Raw genomic sequence first — 2,109 nt, 5'->3', positions numbered from 1 at the left:
AATGATAATAATAATAATAATAATAATAATAATAATTATTATTATTATTATTATTATTATTATTATTATTATTATTATTATTATTATTATTATTATTATTATTATTATTATTATTATTATTATTTTTAGTTGACTTGCAATGGATGTTTCTGTACCTCTTTCTCCTTTCTGTATATAATTGTACAAAAAATTACCATTTCTTTGATATTTTTGCTTAACATAAATTTACCACATTACTAATCTTACCAAGAAAAAAAAAAAAAAATGTCTGTTTTCGAAACCCTATGAAGTAATCCCTATCTAAAACAAGGCAGTGCACCCACTATAAAAAATGTTTGTTCAGAAGTGTGTGCATAAACAAAAATTACTTTGTTTTTTTTGTTCTTTTTTTCTCCCTTCAGATGAATGTGACTTTGAAGAGGTTGATATATGTGGCTTTGAACAAGGTACAACTGATAAATTCAACTGGACAAGAGGTTCTCATGCAACAGCTGGCCATAATGGACCACCAGCTGACCATACATACAAGTCATTTTATGGTGATTATCTGAGTTTACTATCTTGCTCTTTTCTGTTCAATTTTATTTCATAAATGAAGCTTTTATTGATTATTTATTGAATTAATCCTATAAGAAGCTTTAGTTATTATTTATTAGGAAGTTATTTTTCAAAGCAATATGTAAACTAAACTCATGTAAAGCCCAAGGTTTCCTAATAAGACCAGTTTATTTCGTACCCATCTCTGAATAACAAAAATGAAGAAATGCCATCGAGAACAATGTAAACACTGCTAAGAAAGTATCTAGATGGCTCTGGTTAAAAAGAGGTGACCAACATCAGTTGTCAAGCGATGGTGGGGGGACAAACACAGACACACAAACACACACACACACACATATACAATGGGCTTCTTTCAGTTTCTGTTTACCAAATCCACTCACAAGGCTTTGGTCGGCCCTAGGCTATAGTTGAAGACACTTGCCCAAGGTGCCATGCAGAGGGATTGAACCCAGAACCATGTGGTTGGTAAGCAAGCTACTTACCACACAGCCACTTCTGCGCCTATGTTTGCCTGTTTCCCAATAAACTCTGCTGAGTTACCCTTATTTTTCATTTTTACCTGAATTTTTCAAATTATAAAGACAAATTTACGGACATGCACTATTTATTTTTCTCAATTATTTTTCTCAATTTCAGGCCATTATATGTACCTTAATATGCAAAAGCATAAAAAAGACGACCATTCTTACTTATACACACCACAATATTCAGCAACACAAACAGAGCGCTGCTTATCATTTTGGTACTACATGTATGGAACATATAATGATAAAATAAATGTCTATTTGTACCAAAATAACAAAATAACAACTAAACTTTGGTCTATTCAGACCAGTCAAGGACCTCATTGGCGTTTAGCTACAGTTTCAATCAATTCCCAGACACCATTCCAGGTAAGCATTTCAAAACATTTCAAACTGCATATTAGAAGTTTCTTAACCACTAGAGTAGCTGGTTGGTGGGAGAGGCAGTCCATCCCAGACAGCACTTTTAAAGGGGCAGCACTTTTCATCCTATTGTGGGCTATTGCTGAGGCAATATGTGTTTTTTTGTGGGGTCAGGGTGTGGCAAATGGAAGAGCCACCCTGGGCAGCATACACTCTAGCTATGCTAGTGTTGTTAACTTAACCATTTTGCATTTAAACTGGCCATATCAGGCCAAAATATTCTACCCATCTTATGAGCAAACTGGCCAGATCTGGCCTCTCACACCTACCCTACAATGTCATTGTAAGAATAAACAATCACATCATCAAAATCTCAAAGCTACAAGATACTCATTTATTTACTTGTTTCAGTCATTTGACTGTGGCCATGCTGGAGCACTGCCTTTAGTTGAGCAAATCGACCCCAGGACTTATTCTTTGTAAGCCTAGTACTTATTCTACCGGTCACTTTTTGCTGAACTACTAGGTTAGGTTACAGGGACGTAAACACACCAGCATCGGTTGTCAAGCGATGGTGGAGGGGGGACAAACACAAACACACAAACATATACACACACATACATATACATATACATATATACGACGGGCTTCTTTCAGCTTC

The 2,109-nt window shown here is 35.0% G+C and overlaps 1 protein-coding gene across 1 annotated transcript in view; it reads left to right on the top strand.

Moving 5' to 3' along the window:
* LOC106882389 (MAM and LDL-receptor class A domain-containing protein 1) overlaps positions 1-2,109 on the top strand; it is a 221,633-nt gene that overhangs the window by 193,846 nt on the left and 25,678 nt on the right. Inside the window, exons 117-118 of the mRNA XM_014933051.2 lie at positions 402-539; positions 1,198-1,454. Of these exons, the coding sequence (XP_014788537.2) occupies positions 402-539; positions 1,198-1,454 (395 nt within the window). The remainder of the gene's footprint in view (positions 1-401; positions 540-1,197; positions 1,455-2,109) is intronic.

This window comes from Octopus bimaculoides, chromosome 7 (genome assembly GCF_001194135.2).
Source record: "Octopus bimaculoides isolate UCB-OBI-ISO-001 chromosome 7, ASM119413v2, whole genome shotgun sequence".
Lineage (NCBI taxonomy): Eukaryota > Metazoa > Mollusca > Cephalopoda > Octopoda > Octopodidae > Octopus > Octopus bimaculoides.
The sequence above is the reverse complement of the archived record's forward strand: the minus strand, read 5'-3'. Positions and strand labels throughout refer to the sequence as shown.